General features: G+C 44.5%; 1 protein-coding gene across 1 annotated transcript in view; it reads right to left on the bottom strand.

Moving 5' to 3' along the window:
• Positions 1-3,274: 3,274 nt before the first annotated feature.
• LOC308038713 (tau-tubulin kinase 1-like) overlaps positions 3,275-15,176 on the bottom strand; it is a gene marked incomplete at both ends in the record, with an annotated part of 33,180 nt that continues 21,278 nt past the window's right edge. Inside the window, 3 exon segments of the mRNA XM_080341488.1 lie at positions 3,275-4,245; positions 4,248-4,677; positions 4,680-4,835. Coding sequence (XP_080197614.1) covers positions 3,275-4,245; positions 4,248-4,677; positions 4,680-4,835 — 1,557 coding nt within the window.

Here is a 15,176-nt window from a genome sequence, read left to right as displayed (position 1 = left end):
CACAGAGCTCGACAAATCTCAACAATGCCTGATAGAGCCCTACACGCATTGAAAGACCCTAACAAAGCCTAAAAGAGCCCGCCAAGTCCTGACAGAGCCAGCCAGATCTTGACAGAGCATGAGAAATCCCGACTGAGTGCAACAGACATCCACAAAGAGCGTCAAGTCCTTGGAGCACTTATGGAGCATGACAAAGCCAGACAGAGCCTGACAAAGCCTGCCAGAGCCCAACAGAGCCTAAGAGGGCTTGACAGAGCCTGAGAAAACTCGACAGGCCCTGACAAATCCCAACAGCGCCTGACAGACACTGAGAAAGTGCAACAGACACTAAAAGAGCTCAGCAAAGCATTACAGAGCCTGACAGGGCCTGACCCAGGTTGGCAGAGACTTATAGATCTCCACAGAGCCTAACAGAGCCCAAAAGGGCCAGAGAGAGATTGAAAGAGTCCAACAGAACCTGGCAGGAATTGACAGGGCCCGAAAGAGCCTGATAGGGTCTGAAAGAGCACAACAGGGTCTAACAGAGCCTACCAGAAACTGAGAGAACCTGCCACGGCATGACAGAGCCCAACAAAGCCTGAGAGAGACCAATAGACCTCACCCAAGATTTAGAGAGCCCAACGGAATCTGAGAAAGCCTGGCAGAGCTCAACACAGTCTCAAAGGGCCCAACAGAGCCCAACAGAGCCTGAAAGAACCCAACAGAACTTGACAGGGCCCGACAAATCCTGACAGCGCTTGACAGCAAACAACGGAGTCTGGCAAAGCCTGACAAAGCACGACAGAGCTCAACAAAGCATTACAGAGCATGACAGGGCCTGACACAGCTTGACAGTGCCTTACAGATCCCAACAGAACCTGACAGAGCCTGACAGGGCCCAACAAAGCTTCAAGGAGCCCAACAGCACTCAGTGAGGCCTGACAGAGCTGCATAATATTCAATAGAGCCCGACAAAATCCAACAAATCCTGACATGGCCTGGCAGAGCCCGATAAGATCCCGAGAAAGCCCGACAGAGCCCAACAAAGCCTGAATAAAGGCAAGAAAGCCCAACAGAGCCCAACAAAGCCTGAGTGAGTTCAACACGGATCAAAAGAGGCCAACAAAGTCTGATACAGCTTGACAGGTATTGACAAGACCTGACTAAGTCCAACAGTGCCTGACGAAGCTTGACAGGTGCCAACAGAGCCAGACAAATCCTGACAGAGCCCAACAGAGACTGACAGATCTCCACAAAGTCATAAAGAGCCATCTCATTCAGGCCCTTTCAGGCTCTGTCAAGCTCTTTTGGGATTTGTAGGTCTCTGTTAGGATTTGTCGGCCCCTGTCAGGCCCTGTCGAGCACTGTCGGGTTTTTTTGTGATTTATCTGACCTTGTCAGTCCTGGTTGGGTCCTGTCAAGTACTCTTGGGCTTTTATGAGTCATGTGTGGATCTGTCTGTCTGTGTCGGGCTCTGTAGGACTTTGTCAGATTTGTCAAAAATTGTAAGGCTTTTTCGATCTCTGTTGGGTTTGCTGGCCTCTTTCAGGCTTAGTCAGGTTCCAGCTGGCTCAGTCAAGCTTTGTCTGTCTCTGTCAGACTCTCTCAGGCTCTGTCCAACTCTGTACGGTTCTGTTAGGACCTGTCATGTTTTGTCAGGCTCTGTTTGGCAACGTGGGACTCTGTCCAGCTTTGTTGGGCTCTGTAGTACTCTGTCAGGCCCTGTCACACTCTGTCGGGTTTGTCTAGCTCTGTATGGCTTTGTGGACATCTGCCGGGCTCTGTCAGGATTTGTCTGGCTCTGGCTGGGCCCTGTCAAGCTTTGTCAGGCACTGTTGGGCTTAGTCGGGTTCCGTCAATACTTTTCAGGCTCTCTTGGGCTTTGTACAGGTAGCCTGTTCCTACATCCATATTCATCGTATACAGCCATCAGTCCTGCACACATCAGAAGTCACACAGCATCAGGACACTTCTTTGAAGGTCGCAGGATCGTTTTGAGCCTTTAGCCACTATATATAATGAGCACTACTTATATTGTTATAATACTAATAATATCTAATATATAAAATATTGTTATAATAATATATATGATACTTTTTATTCTTTACTTAGATAAGGCAAGCAAATCCACTACATGGAGCTTCGTGTGAAATATGCTTGTGTTGATCACATTAACAGGGTCACAGGCATAGAAATACAGGCATAGTTACACACAAGGTAATCTGAATCAGACACAAGGTCTCTTCAAGGAAACTCAAATATGTTTGTAGCATCAAGCTAGGTTAATATCCCATTCCATGGGGACAGGATGCATAAATATTTTTGTGTTTACTGGGGTCTTAGCTCCTATTTTTGCTAGCTCAACTCACAACCCTCAACCAAACATTCAGACTTCCGGGAACTAAGACTATATTTGATGCCAAACCCTGGTTCAAGTTTAGCAACAATATATTTAGGCAGCATGGATGTAGCAACTTCTTTCAAGGTAGGAGGTACAATCTGGGAATGTGGGGATGAGCTGGATTGCACCAGCTGGCCTCTGACAGTAACTACTGGTAGATAAACCAACCCACAGGGATGCCCTCCTTTCACCCCACACCTCTGAAAGAGCAGAATTTGCTGAACCTGTGGCAGAGCCACATCAGCATCTCTGCTCCTGGGCTGGACCTCCAGACCCAAGTTCAGGAAGAAAAGCCAAACACTGCAGAATTCAGAAGGCACACTTCCCCTTATATGTCTATGCTTACTTGATAGAGAACAAAGTACCTTCAAAAAAATCCCAAGACACAGGGATATGTAGGAACTCAGACCATGTGGAGGTGGTCCGTGCTGTTCTGGATCACTGACAGAGCCCATGCACGTACATCTCCCTCTCTCCACCTCTTTGCATGCTGGCCATCTTCTGAGGCAATCACAACTGGCAACCTTGCAGCCCTTGGAGCTCTAATCACAATAGCCAGGTCAGTCACAACTGTGCCAAGTATGCTGCAAAACTGAGAGCTCAACATGGGAGGGCTCTGCTATTAGCAGGATCAGACCAAATGAACGAGCTTGTGGAACGGAAGAAGGCCTCAAAGCCAGGGCAAGAGAAGAGGGCTTTGGCCCTTTGACCAGACTGAGCCAAAGAAGGCAGAGAGGTGGCAATTTCACACATCAGTGAGCTGAAATTACTGTAGGAAACAGGGATGGACCGCTCATTCAACCCAAGTGAAAGGTAAAGCAGTAGGAGGTGAGCAAAGTCCTGGCTGCACCTCCTTAACAAGTCCAACATTTTGTATTGCTCAGCATTTTGGTCTTACCTGTAGGCAAGAGCCGCATCCTGTGGGGAGCTACATAGCATGGCCATTGCAACAGCCATGGAGCTCTCAGACTTTGCCGCCTCTAGCGTTGTTTTCACTGGTGTGATGGGCCGAGGAATTCTGCTCTTTGTGCTTATGGGTCTTTCTTCTTTCCACAGGGGGGCAGTCTTCTCTTTCCCAGCCTTCCTTGGGACTGAGTCATCAGAGTCATGTGTGTCCTCCTCAGAACCAGTGGCTGAGAGGGTTTCTGAAGCCCGCTGCCTCTCGTCGCTGGAGGATGCTGAGGAGGAGGCCCCTGAGGCCAGCCGAAGAAGGCGGTTTTGCCTCTTCTCCGTCACGAAGCGAGCCAAGTCAGGTTGCTTTGCCCTCTTATAAAGCCTCTCTTTGGCAGAAAGTGATGTTGAAAGGTCTGAGCCAGTGTCCTCCTCAGAGAACAAAATGGGTATTCGACTTCTATACCTGGAACCAAGAGGCCTCCTGGGGCCTTTATGCTGTGTGTTGAAGAGGATCTCTGCTCGTTTCAGGTGTTCTGCCACCAGTGCTGACTTCTCAAGGTCAGGATCCCTTGTCACCACCTTACCAGGCTCATCCAAATCCAGCGAGAGTGACACTTTGTCAGAGAGCTCTGGCTTGTCTTTGAGAGGCTTTGCTTCAGCATTGGGAAGGGGCAGCTGCTCCCCTGCTGTTTCTGAGGTGGTTTCAATGTGATTAGCTGAAAGCGCAGAGCTCTCTGTCTGTGCCCCTTCCAGTCCTGAATGTATGCTTTCATTCTCTATCTGCACCAGGTTGTCCTCCAGCTCTTCTTCAATAATGACCTCCTCAAACTGGCCCGGAGGGCAGTTCTCCTCATGCCTCATCAGCTCACCACTGGAAGACATGACATGTAAGTGGGTCTTTTCAGCAATATGAACAAATGTGCGCTCAACTTTGGTAAAGGAGGAGGAAGCTGTAGCCACTGTCACGGGGACTTTGGTTCAGATTTAAGGACTGAAGAGAGGGTCCCTGGCTCGGATACATGCAGTTGGCTATCCATAGGCTGTGGCCGCTCACTCTGAGGAGTCAGTGCAGCAAGAGTGCCCAGATCAACTTCTGGAACCAAGTCTGTGGTCACTGGAGACTCTTTCAGATCACCGGGCGAAAATAGCACTAGTGTTTTGGAGCCTTCCTCCAGCTCCAGGTCCCCACCAGCAGTGGAAGCACGACCCTTGGATCCCTTCTGGTCATCAGCCAGGAGTGTGGAGGGTGCACACTCCTGGCTGCGCTCTGTGCTTTTTTGACTCAGGCCACTGCTGGAACCATTGTGCATATCAATCTCATCCCCTTCCTCCTCTTCCTCCTCCTCGTCTTCTTCCTCATTGTCTTCTTCCTCCTCCTCCTCTTTTCCATTTATTTCCAGATAAGGTTGCAGACATTTGAGAAATCAACTTTCTTTATCCGCTGGGATACCTTAGGCTTTTCCCAGTAGTCCGACATATCTTTTCTGAAGTCTTGATAAGGCAAACCGAAAGGCACTGCCTTGGGCAGATCATTCATTTCAAATGACTTCAGCATATATGCCTGCAAGAAGACACATGTGACAAAAGAAAAAGGTTAGTATTCAGACATAGCATGGACACAGACATCAGAATCAAGAGCAGTGGGAAGCATCAGTCGAAAGGTTCTAGTCCATGACACTTTCAAAATACATGCCTGAGCAGTGATCCCTCAATCATTTAATTCATACAAACCTTAGAGAGATTCACACATACTCATAAATGAAGGCAGAAAAATGTGCCAAAGGAGTTCCTTTGTTAGCAGTCTTTACCTGGACCTAAAAGAGATTTTTGCAAGCATTTCCTCAGGATTTTTTTCATGTTTACCAGTCTTCTTCAGTATTTATATATATGTATTGCAATATTTAAATATTTACATATTCACTTCTTCCTTACTGGAACCATTCAGCAACTCTCTTTCATACCAAGGCCATGGTGAACTCAAGGGGCCCCTCAGGGCCAGCTACATTTGCTGATGACTTTTCCATATTATCCACCATTGTCTTGGGGGCAATACCCTTGTAGTGCTCCTGTGTTCCCCTCTATGCTATTCATCCCTCGCTCCTGCTCTCACATCCCTCCAGCAACTCATACTTCTGACTCTTACAGGCTCCTTCAGCTTTCACTAAAATGATTAGCAAGTTAAGTCATGAAAGCTGACATATAAAGTATCATTATTAGACTCTGAGATGTCCAAAAATTAAAAGCAATGGGAGCACAGAACAGATGGTCATTCTTGAGTAGCAGTCTGTGGTGGAGATATGGCCCATAAGGCACCAGGGGTAGGTTGTGAAATGATACAATACCAACAGAAAAGCAGCAACTCACACACACATGCACACACTTGAACAAATAAGCAAAATAAGCAAAAAAATCGCAAAATAAATAGGCAAAATAAATGTCCATTGAAGTTTAGTCTAATTAACTATTAGTTGCAAATTAAAACCACAGAAGCATCACTCTGTAAAATGGATTAAAAAACCAAACCAAACCAAAACCAAATCCCAAAACATTTAAGTCACCCTTCTTTAAGAGGGCTGGGAAACAAAAGCCTCTCTGTAAACTCAACCAATCAATAATGCATCAGGTTACTTTTCAGTCCTAATTATGAACAGCAGGCTCCAAACATCGGTGTTTGCAAGTGGCATTTGACAGTATCAGAGGCTACGACTAAACAAGCACCCATTTAACTACCTGGGCTACAGAGCTGCCATCAGCCAGCACATTCATCTGGCTATGGGAACAGAACATTTTGTCTCTGAGGGGGAAAGAAGCCCTCAATAGCTTTTCAGTCCAATGACACCATTTCAAATTGTGCTGTAAATCTGCATGTTATTCTGTGCAGAGCAACTGCCTTATTGGTATGCCTGAAAAATGTAAGATCTCTATGCTCATGTATAACAGGGACATTTCAAATAGCTCAGTGGGCAGCATCAAGCTGTTATGCATGGTGAAAAATTGTTATCTATTTAATATTTCTTTTTATATCTTATAAATTAAAACACAGGCTGGTGTTGACAATGCCTCTGGACTCCAAATCATTGTCTCTTATTTCATTAAAGCTGAAGTCTGATGCTGAAGATGACCCTGTATTAGCCTGATTTAGTCTTTCAATGACCCACTCTACCTTTTCTATTAGGATGACAGATTTGGGTCTTGAACTGGTAAGAGGGACTTACCACCCTTTGCAAAGGAAATTACCCACTTGACTTCCTCCCTCAGGCATTTTTTTGGACATTAGCAGCTTCTGCCTGTTGGCTGGATGTGGTTTTCCCAGGACATATACCTGCAGTGCTAGCCTGGAGTCTTAACCAGACACGCTTCCTCAGTGGAACTGGGACCTGATTAAAGAAGCCCTGAACAACATCTTGCCTTGTGCTGAGCCTCCCACTGGAAGGAGTATCTGATCCCCAATAACAGTTCACCTGCTGCTCTACTTCATCCCATTTTCTAGATGCTGTGATTGATGGTACAGCTTTGTGATCGCTGGTTTCTCTGCATATGTAAACTTTCATACATCCCATCAGCTCCTACGAGCTTGTGTCATCTCATCTACTTTCTAGTCAAGAAGAACTGAATCCAGTCCTGCAGTGTACATCCTCTGTAGGTCAGAGATACGGTTTATGTGTCCTGCAGTCTGCCCCACCAGCAGCCCTGTCTCCAGCAACCCCTCTTTCCTCAACAGCTCTTACCCTTGCAAGACATCAGAAGTTTTACTGAGATGAGATTCACATGAAGCAGTAAGATATGACACAGAGCTGGACATCATGATGTTGCTGTAATAAAAATAATGCTTCTTTCCTTCTTCTGCTCTGGTACCCCTTTGCTGTCATTCAGTTGTGCAGTAGATACCTTTCTAATCATAATGTACTTCCGCCTCTGGCTGTACAAATTCTTTGTGGTATTTAGCAAATGAACTGCCCTTCTGTCTGTAATTCCCCATGTATTTTCTATTTCCCTGCATGGACATTGCACCCTAAGCACAACAGTGATTGTTTGGCTTCTGCCTACCTGTGGGAGACTTGGACTGCTTAACCTGTTGCATGCAATACCCCAAAATTGTCAGAATGCTTTCCTTAAAGAAGCCCGAAGCTGTTGTTGTTTTGCTGCTGCAAATGCACCATGGAGAAAATCTGAAGAGCATAAATATGCCAAAAAATATGGAGGACAGAAGTTACCTACAAACTCAACTAAAAGAAACTTTGTTGAAATGCTGCTTGCATCAATTATTAATTTAACACATATTTTATTACCTTCATTGCTATCATCACCTGAGGTTGTTAACAAGGAAGAATGTCCTAGGGCATCAAAGTATGAGACTGGCTTCACTGTTGAGTTAATGTAATCAGCAGCTAGCTGTAAGCAAACAGCCTGCCGGACCAGGTGTTCGCAGTTTGTCCTCTCTTGGCAGTCATCATGTGTCTTCTGTACTACAGGTCACTCAGCTGCTCTAGGACTTTTTCCCAAAAGCTGGAGAAGAATTTTTCTGTTCTGCTGTGCCAATGGGGAGGAACTGTGGGAAGATGCCAGAAGATCAAGAGTGGAGAGTCTTAGCTTGCATCTTAAAATTGTAGAATAAAAAAGGTGTAAGGAATCTCTGGAGGTCTCTGCTCCAGCCACCCCTCAAAGCAGGACTAACTCAGAGATGTCTACTCCAGGCCATGTCCAACTGAGTTTTGAGTATCTTCAAAGACGGAGATCTCACAACCTCTTTGGGACCCTGTCCTAGAGTTTGAGGCTTTTCATGCTGAAAAAGTTTTTCTTTATATCTAATTTCTACATCTAATTTTCCTTTTACCCAGCTTGTGTCCATCACATCTCATCTTTTCATTGTGATCCTCTGAGAAGAGTCTGGCATCATCCTTCCATCAGGTAATTCAAGGAAAAAATAAGATCCCACCCCAACCCTTCTCTTTTTAAGGCAGAACAAACCCAACTCTCTCAGCCTCTCTGTATGTCATATATTTCTAGTTCCTAATCATCTCGGTGGCCCTCTGCTAAGCTCACTCCACTATGAGAAGGAACTATGCCATGAGTTGAAGCAACCATCCCATTTTAAAAAGCTACCAAGACTGTAAGTGGGCAGAGCTACCCTGGATCTGGACAAATCTGAGTCAAAAAGACTACCTTTACCTATAGCAAGCTCCGATCTCTGCCTATGTTCCTCTCTTTCTCGGAAGACACATTTGCCTGTCTTTGGGCAGTGAACCATTTTTTTCCAACCTGCTTGGGCTTAGATCTTAACTCCTGGGTCTTTTGACTTCCCAGTCAATTGCCCAGGAATGCATATGGCTGTTAATTAGTCTGAGCATGTGTGCCCCACAAAGTCTCTGCATTTCACATCTGTAGCACTCTGTCTTTTCACTGAATTTAAATTAAATTTGGCTAGTAACTACTTTGGGCAGCAATATGTATTTGGAAGGCAATAAATATGCCTACTTTGCACAGAGGCTACAATTAGAATATGAAGAGGAAGGATTGTCAGGAGAGAAAAAGATCTACCTGCTTGTATTTGGTAGAGGCAGAAATCAGAGCCTTCAAGTCCATCTCTGTCCCCGTGCTCATCAGCAGCTACGTGGAGTCTAGGGATTTGTCTTTAAACTGGTGAGGTTTCAAATTAGCAGGATCATTGGCAATAGGACATCCTCAGAGGAGACTTATATTACCCAATATGGCAGCTGGAAAGTTTCTACATCCCAGTGATGCTGCAAATACTGCAAAAATCAGCAAAGGTGCAATCTCCATGGAATTACAGAATAGTTGGGGTTCAAAGGGACCTCTGGAGATCATCTAGTCCAACCCACCTGCTAAAGCAGATTCAGCCAGAGCAGATCACACAGGAATGTGTCCAGGTGGGTTTTGAATGTCTCCAGAGAAGGAGATTCCACAACCTCTCTGGGCAGCCTGTTGCAGTGCTCTGTCACCCTCAAAGGAAAGAAGTTTCTCCTCATGTTTACATGGAACCTTCTATGTTTCAATCTGTGCCTGTTGCCCCTCATCCTATTGTTGGGCACAACTGCAAAGAGTCTGGTCCTATCCTCTTGACACTCATCCTGGAAATATTTATGAGTCTAAATAAGGTCCCCTCTAAGCCTTCTTTTCTCCAGACTGAACAGACCCAGATCTCTCAGCCATTCCTCATAAGAAAGATGCTCCAGACTCCTAACAATCTTTGTAGCTCTCTGGTGGACTCCCTGCAGTAATTCCTTGTCCTTCTTAAACTGGGAAGCCCAGAACTGGCCACGGTACTGCAGATGCGGCCTCACCAGGACAGAGTAGAGGGGGAGGAGAACCTCCCCTGACCTGCTGGCAACACTTGTCACAGCAAGTTTACAACCATACATTAGAAGTTCCCAGGTCCCCTTGTCACCAAGAATGTAGCCAGATGTGTTCTTCTCAGACAGCAGCACAGAGCAGACTCATGCTGGTGGGTTCAAGAGCAGTACCAACATCCAGATTGTTAATGCGCTCCTCTGTATCCTGCCTCATGCCAAGTCACGCACACTCTGCCCAGGTCCCTTTAGCAATATGGAGTGATGATAGCACTTGCCATGCCTGTATGGCTTTCTGGTGATCTTACAGCTCTTGAATGCATAGAGAAAAGACCCTATAGCTTGTCTGTGCCTACACCCCCACAGCAGAGCAGTCTGTGGCACCGCACAGAGTGGGCCTGGCATTCACCAGAAAAGTCTGCCGTCTCCAGAAGCTCTGCACTGACATGGGGGAAAGGGAACAGTTTCTCAGGTGAGCCTAATCAATTTTCTCTTAGACTGTAGAATTTCAGATTATCATTTTTCTCCCATCTCTTGGTTTTAAACATTTTAAATGCAATAATTTGTGAAACAAAACCAAAACCAAAGCAAACCAAACCAAAACAACAAAACTAAAAAAACCCCAAACCAAACAAAAAAAAAAAATAAAACACCTGGTACAAGAGAAAGATCACAATATTTGGCTAACATAAAACTAGGAAATACTGCATCTGTTCCATCTGCCATTCTGTTTCAGATCTTGTTCTGAATCATCTCTCAGCCAGTGGCATCCATGCATCATCCATGTGCCAGTGGCATGGATGGCTCTATGGCATCCATGCATCCTTCCGCAGTGTTTCAAAGATGCACATGTCCCACATACCAACAGTCTTACAGAAGCAAACCAAAATGCGCTTTAAGGTGTTTATCACAGAGGAGATGGGCTTTGGACCCTGCTAGAGGCAGACTCGTAAGAATCCTGACTCTCCATACAATTCCCAGGAGAAAAAAGAGACTCACACACTGTACAATCCTGTAAGTCAGAGACCACAACCAAATCCCAGCTCTTCCTCCCAGGCCGTCACCTGCCTGCACAAACTGCTTTCTGTCTGTGAGGAGTTGGGGTCTTGTACTTCTTCTGCAAGCGGGAAGGTTTCCACCACCCTTTCCACAGGTACCAGAGCCTTTGCATGCACCTACTGCCTGCAGCCTCCCTCTCCAGCCCCTTTCAGAAAAACACTGAATTAGTAACTGTGCAATTCACACCAAAGCAGGCAGGGTCTGTCACCATGTCTCCTCTTCCAACCTGATGCCAGACAGACCAACAGCAATAGGGGTTGGACCACATGCCGCTCTTCAGTGGCGACTGCTTTCAGATGTGAGTCACAATGAAAGCAGCACGGTCGGATCCACTGAGCAGCCCAGGCAGGAGAATGTTACTTGCAGAACAACCACAATTTTGCATCTGCTTCCCTGGGGTTTCGGGGAGTGGAGGGACTGGAAGTTTACCAGATGTTCTTAAATGCCTTGTCAAATGGCTGATGGGAGACAGCCATCCAACCACCCTGTGCAGACCATGCTGCCAGCCAGTGGAGGATGCTCAGTGGAAGAAACCAAGAGAAATGTGATAAATTGTTTCTGCTGTGTTCATAGGTGTTGAATTGTACTAGCTTAAGTTTAGCCAGTTTGGATGCTGGTAACCATCAAGGCAGAGCTCTAAAAACTTTCATAAGTTCGGGCTAGTTGCAACCTGCTGCTGTGATATGACTGGGTTCAAGTGAAATTGATACTAGCCTAAATTTATGTAAATTGATCTCAGAGCGTGGCCTTCCCAAAGTACATTAAACACATCTCCAACAGTCACAGAACTTTGTTTCTATTTCCAGATCTGTCTTAACTGTGAGTTTTCAGCGATCACATTAGTAAACAATAATAAAACTCTCTCTGTTCTACCAGAGCTCTTTCATATTCCTACCTGGTGCACCCAAGGATAAGCAGGGGAAAACTGCCCAGAGCTGGAAAGCAAAGAGAGCAGAAAAACAAAGCAAGAAAGCAAACAAAAAACCCAGCCATCAACAAGGTGCTGCCTTTAATTCTTTAATAAGGTTTTGGTAGTATACAAGGGGTTTTTTTTCTTTCCTTCTTTTTTTTTTTTTTTTTTTTTTTTTTTTCCTTCGGATTGTCTGGATTAGCATACATGGATTTAAAAAAGGCACAAAATCCATTGCACAGCTTCTGTTCTTCTGTTTGTTTGTTTGTTTTTGATTACATTGCCTGTTCATTGTAGTTTCAAGTGTAGGATTTTACAGTACTATGTACTATGCAGCATATGTATAGTACTATGCAGCATTTACAGCATGGTCTACATACAGGTAATCAATGCATGCATTTATACAGGAGACAGAATTAAAATTCTCTCTCAGTATTTCTATATACACAATCGTACAGTGTTTTTCTTCTGAAAAAAGCTTTAAATTGGTCTTGCATGCTCAGTGTGCAAAAAGAATTAATGCAAGCATATATTACAGTGTTATTGCAGTACAAAAAGGGGTTGACCTTAGGCTCTAAAGGGATTAGATACAGGAAGAATAAAAAGACTCAAGGAAAATAAGCTTTGGATCCCTTTAGTAAACTACATCCTTCCAAATGGCTCCCTACTCAGCATTGCCTTTAAAGCTACAGCAGGCTGCTTCTGCTCCATCTCCCTGCTGCCCTCCCCTGAGACAAACTTCCACAGGTTCTTCAAATCTTCTGCCTCTAACAAACTGATGAGGACTTCTAGCAACTTGAGGAAGCCCTTCTGCTGTGCCTCCCAAGCCTGAAGACCTGCTTGAAAGGGACGTTCCTGAGATCCTCTGCTTCAAGCAAACTCAACTCTCAGCAGATGAAGTTTCTCAAGCAAGCCAGGAAGTACAACAGGTTATCTACAGCTTTTGTCTCCTCTCAGTAGAAATTACTACAGAAACCCACATTCAGCTCCTACTTGAATAGCGATTGGATAAATATGGTTTGGACTACCTCCTGTTTAGCAGCAACAGAAGTCTAACAGGTAACACAAGGTAATGCAAAGGAAGGATATGCTCGTCCCTGAGATTCTTCATGGGAGCTGGAAAGCCTGAGAAGCGGAAATCAAGTTCCCAATATGTTCCATTGGGAATGTGAAGAGGCCTTAGTCCTGAGAGATGCAGATGACACACACACAGCAAGAGCCGTAGTTCGGTCTTCCCTGTAGCAGCTTTGATTTGGATACTATCAGGACCTTAGCATATCCTGGAAGTGACATTGTCCTCTGCCAACATAGACTAAGCCTGTTTCGGACTGGGAAATCTGGCAGGATTGACAACAGTGAATGGAAAAAAACCTATAATCTGAGCTTCTGAAGAAGCTCTTTCTTCAAACCAGTTTTAGATGAGGTAAAAGTAGCGGGGGTCTTAGAGCTGCCACACTTGCTTACGGGATCTCTGTTGTTCCAATAATCAGCACCATAAATGTCAGAGAGATGTTCTTCTTTCCAACATCTTACCATCAAACACTGCATAGCCTTTCCCTCTTTTTTTTTTTTTTTTTTTTTCAACCGAGGTCAATAGGACAGCCCAGTCCTATGCTGGTTAAGTGTCCCTCCCTATTTGTGCTTTTACATGTTGTTAGGTTTATGCCAGTTTTCCTAGCGTCTTGACCAGAAGCAAGAGCTCTGTAAGGGTAGTATACCTGCCACTTAGCTTCCCACCTCTGCACCCATGACTGTCTCCAGCAAGAGTCAATGCAGAGCTCCTTCTCTGAGCAGACATGAACAAAGTGGAAGAAAATGATAATCCAAAAATTGTTCTAGTCCCTAATAGTAAAGGCAACTTAATAGCAGCAAGAAAGAAGAAGCAGCAGCAGATTCTGAAAGCTAAACATCTTCCTTAGTCATAAAAATAACCAGAAGTCAGCAGTGCTGAATAAGAACCTGATCTGGCTTTTTTTTTTTTTTTCAGGAATGACCAAGCTGAAGGGGCAAGAGCCCCACAGAAATCCTCCTTATCTGACTTGTTCAGAGGAAATCTGCCATTACTGTGTTCCACATTGCCAGATCATTAATTGCACTCATAATTAAACTGAGAAACTTGTTGGAGTTGTTGGAGGAAGCCCTGGGGATTCTTATGAGGCAGGTGCACTAGGTGAGGTAACCAACTTGGAACACTTTGCATATGAAAAAAAACCCTTCAAACATAAAACCATTTTCTTTTCAAACACTAAAAGACATGCAAGTGAATGTAAAATGCGGATTGCTTCCAATCCCCAGATTACACGGTTAGCAGCTTGTTCAAAATGTACATTCATTGTAACATCATTTTTTCAATACAAAGGAGTTGCAATACATCAGATAATACTTAGAAACATTTCCCAGAAATTAATCTTTGCACTTTCCCAAGGAACTGCAAATGTGTGTGTTATAGCAAACCAAACACAAAACATATGATATAAAAATGCAACAAAAAGGAAGGTAGTACTGCAGTGATCAGCCTTTACACATTTTATTTAATGTTTTAACATTACCCAAAATAGGCGTTTGCATACTAATAAGTTATGTCCTAAGTGGCAGCACCGTTCCTATCGCCAGAATACTCTGCCACCAGCAGATGGTGAATGGAGGGATAGGTATGCTACAAGACACTGAATTAAGAAAAGTGGGCTGGGCCAGGTTGCCAAAATGAGATCTGCAACATGCAAAGGATGCCAGGTGTGCCATTTGAACCAGACAACATGATAATTTCTGTAACTGATTGAGATTTGTTCTTTGCAATAGCCTTTTGAGTACTTGGATGTGTGCAAAGTGGCCCTTTACCGGCACAGAAAGGTTTCTTTAAGGCATGACCATGCATGGCCATTTGTATTTCATGTGTGGGTCATGGACACATCTAAACACACATACAACAAGCATCCTGACACCACCTTGGGGACAACAGTGAAACCAGGAAACACATCTGGCTTACTTTGGTCAGCTTCTCCAGAAACTATCATCTCCTCCAGTCACTCCAGGGAAGGGCTGGCAACTACAAGGGAAGTGGGTCAAGAAGAAAAGCACACCATGTTCTCCAGCTGAGAAATATCCAGGGCAATTTATTCACTATAAACACTAACAGGATCCATGATTTCCAAGGCTTCAGACCTTGTCTGCCAGGAAATGCAATTTTATTTTCTTCAGCTAGCCTCTTTGAAGCCATCTGTTACTGCCAAGCAGAGATATATATGACAATGATCTCCAAATATTTCTTTCCCATTTGTCACAAAAGGAAAAACAGAAAAGGTAAAATAAAAATAATAGCTTCTCTTTTGAGTAGATTGGGATAAAAGAGCCCTTTCTTATTCAATGTGAGAGTTGCAAAATAGTCTCAGCTCCAGGTAAAGTTCTGAGAGTGGCGTGAATAAATCTCCACTGACAACCATTAATTAAATGTGTCATTCATCTAACCCAGCAGTTTGCAATAAAAATAAATTAAGTCATTGACACAGTATTATGTTGCTGTAATATGAATGTAGCCTAAGGAGGAGATGCTAAACCCTCTGGACAAATACAGTGAGTATCTGTCATCAGTCCCTCCAGATGAGCAGTAGAAAATCACCTTCTATTT

This window comes from Nesoenas mayeri (assembly GCF_963082525.1).
Source record: "Nesoenas mayeri genome assembly, chromosome: 3".
NCBI classification, from domain to species: Eukaryota; Metazoa; Chordata; class Aves; order Columbiformes; family Columbidae; genus Nesoenas; species Nesoenas mayeri.
This window is presented reverse-complemented; position numbering and strand designations above follow the sequence as displayed.